Raw genomic sequence first — 1,848 nt, forward strand, 5'->3', positions numbered from 1 at the left:
AAAAAAAAAAACAATCAAAGGTGATTTTTTTTATTAAGAAAATTGTTTTATTTCCACATGGGGTATGACAGTCTAATGGGGTAGGAGAAATGTGATTAAAAATTCAATTTTTAGGATCAAATGAGAAAAAAAAGAGAAAATTAATAATGTATATAATCATGATATAAAGAGTGTATACTATAAATGAATTCGAATAATTCTTAAATATTGCTTGAATCTTATTCTGAGTCATCATATATGCTTTGATAAATTAAGGTTACCCTTTCTCTTTAAAACGATAATCTCAAAGGATTAACTTTTTATTTCCATAATATCATGGATGGTCATTTTGGTAAATTCAGTCACCTATGAACAACACCTTTCATGTAAAAACTTCCATAATAAGTTGGTCTTGGTTCTTGGACAAATGTGCATCGAATTTCATTTGCTTCCAACCAAAATCACTTTTGTTGAAGCTTCTCATCCTTCTCTTTCTCTCTCTCTTTCTCTATCTCTCAAACCCAATTTGATTCATCTCTCTCTGTACTATTGTGCTGTTCTTTCTCCCTCTTCTTAGCCTTGGAGCTGGTTGATGGATATTGAACCCTTGTGGGCTATTGGGGGGTGGTTTTCTCTTTCAAATTGCATGGCAGAACCTAAATCATCATCACCAATCTCAGAACCATGCTCAAAATCACCTTCTTTTCTTCACTTTCTCACCCTTTTCTTCATCCTTCTCCTCCTCATCAATCTATCTCACCAACCACACCCTTCTCCCATGGCCTCTTCAGAAAGCACAAAAGCATCACCAGAATCAACCATGTCTACCACAGCCATGATGCACCACCCTCACAACACCCACAAATCCCGTTCTCCACCTTCCAAGGGTACTTCTGCTAGAAGAGAGTTTGGAGCTGAGGCTCATGAGGTTCCAAGTGGTCCAAACCCTATCTCAAATTAACCGGTAAGTCAGAACTCAGAGGCTTACACCACCACATGTATGAACCCTACATAGCTAGAGCTAGCTGAATATTGAAGATGAAAAGGAGATAAGGGCATAGTCACTGTTGTTGTTGTGATGGTCATCTTCATACTTCTTATTTTGGTTCATCACCATTATAATATATATTACCTGTCTCAGTGAGAGCTTTGTTAGTGTTGTTGTTGTCACCATCTTTAGCAAAATTAAATATCTCTCCCTTTTTGGCTGGAAATGTATAGAAAGAGATACTCTATTTTCTATATGTATCTATGTATCTATCTATCTATGTATGTACCTACCTATTTCTTTCTTACATAGATGGTGACAGAATGGTGTTGGTGATGGCATAACTAAGCATTCAAATCCATCTGCTTCTGTGTGGTAATTGGTTTTGCTTTTCTACCATATTTGTAATGCAAATTAAGTACAAAGAGTTCAAATTTATGTGGTTGAGTTGTGTGACATGTATCTGTGTTTTGTCTTTCACTTTTTCCTCAGATCCTTCCCCCTTTTCTTTCCCTTAACTTTTGTGGGTTATTTTTCTCCTGCAAGTACTGGGATTGAATGATCTTGGTACTTTGAACAAGAAGTGAACAATTATTGTAGAAGATGTAAAGGAAAACAACTCATTTCTTTTTGTTTTGAGAAGAAACTGATATATACTAGAAACCAGTATTTGAAACACTGGTAGAGTTGAAACTGAGAAGAATCCAGAAGAAGAAACAAGTGTGAGTAAGGTTTTGCATGGCTCTTCCAGTGGATTCTATTGGGTTTGGAAAACTGAGGATGAAGGAAAGATGCAGATAAGAACGGAATCTGAGGCACACAGTGAGCAGTGGTGTCAGATCTATGACACAACAGTGAGAGAACTTGGTACCTTTTGTTTT

General features: G+C 36.4%; 1 protein-coding gene across 1 annotated transcript; it reads left to right on the top strand.

Moving 5' to 3' along the window:
* Positions 1 to 397: 397 nt before the first annotated feature.
* Positions 398 to 1,425, top strand: LOC146886115 (CLAVATA3/ESR (CLE)-related protein TDIF-like). Its single transcript, XM_085673057.1, has one exon. The coding sequence runs from the start codon at positions 572 to 574 to the stop codon at positions 938 to 940; it is 369 nt and encodes a 122-aa protein (XP_085529183.1). The 5' UTR covers positions 398 to 571; the 3' UTR covers positions 941 to 1,425.
* The last annotated feature ends 423 nt before the right edge of the window (positions 1,426 to 1,848 follow it).

This window comes from Vigna unguiculata, chromosome 5 (assembly GCF_037176805.1).
Source record: "Vigna unguiculata cultivar grain cowpea cultivar isolate G323 ecotype 2 chromosome 5, ASM3717680v1, whole genome shotgun sequence".
Taxonomy (NCBI): domain Eukaryota; kingdom Viridiplantae; phylum Streptophyta; class Magnoliopsida; order Fabales; family Fabaceae; genus Vigna; species Vigna unguiculata.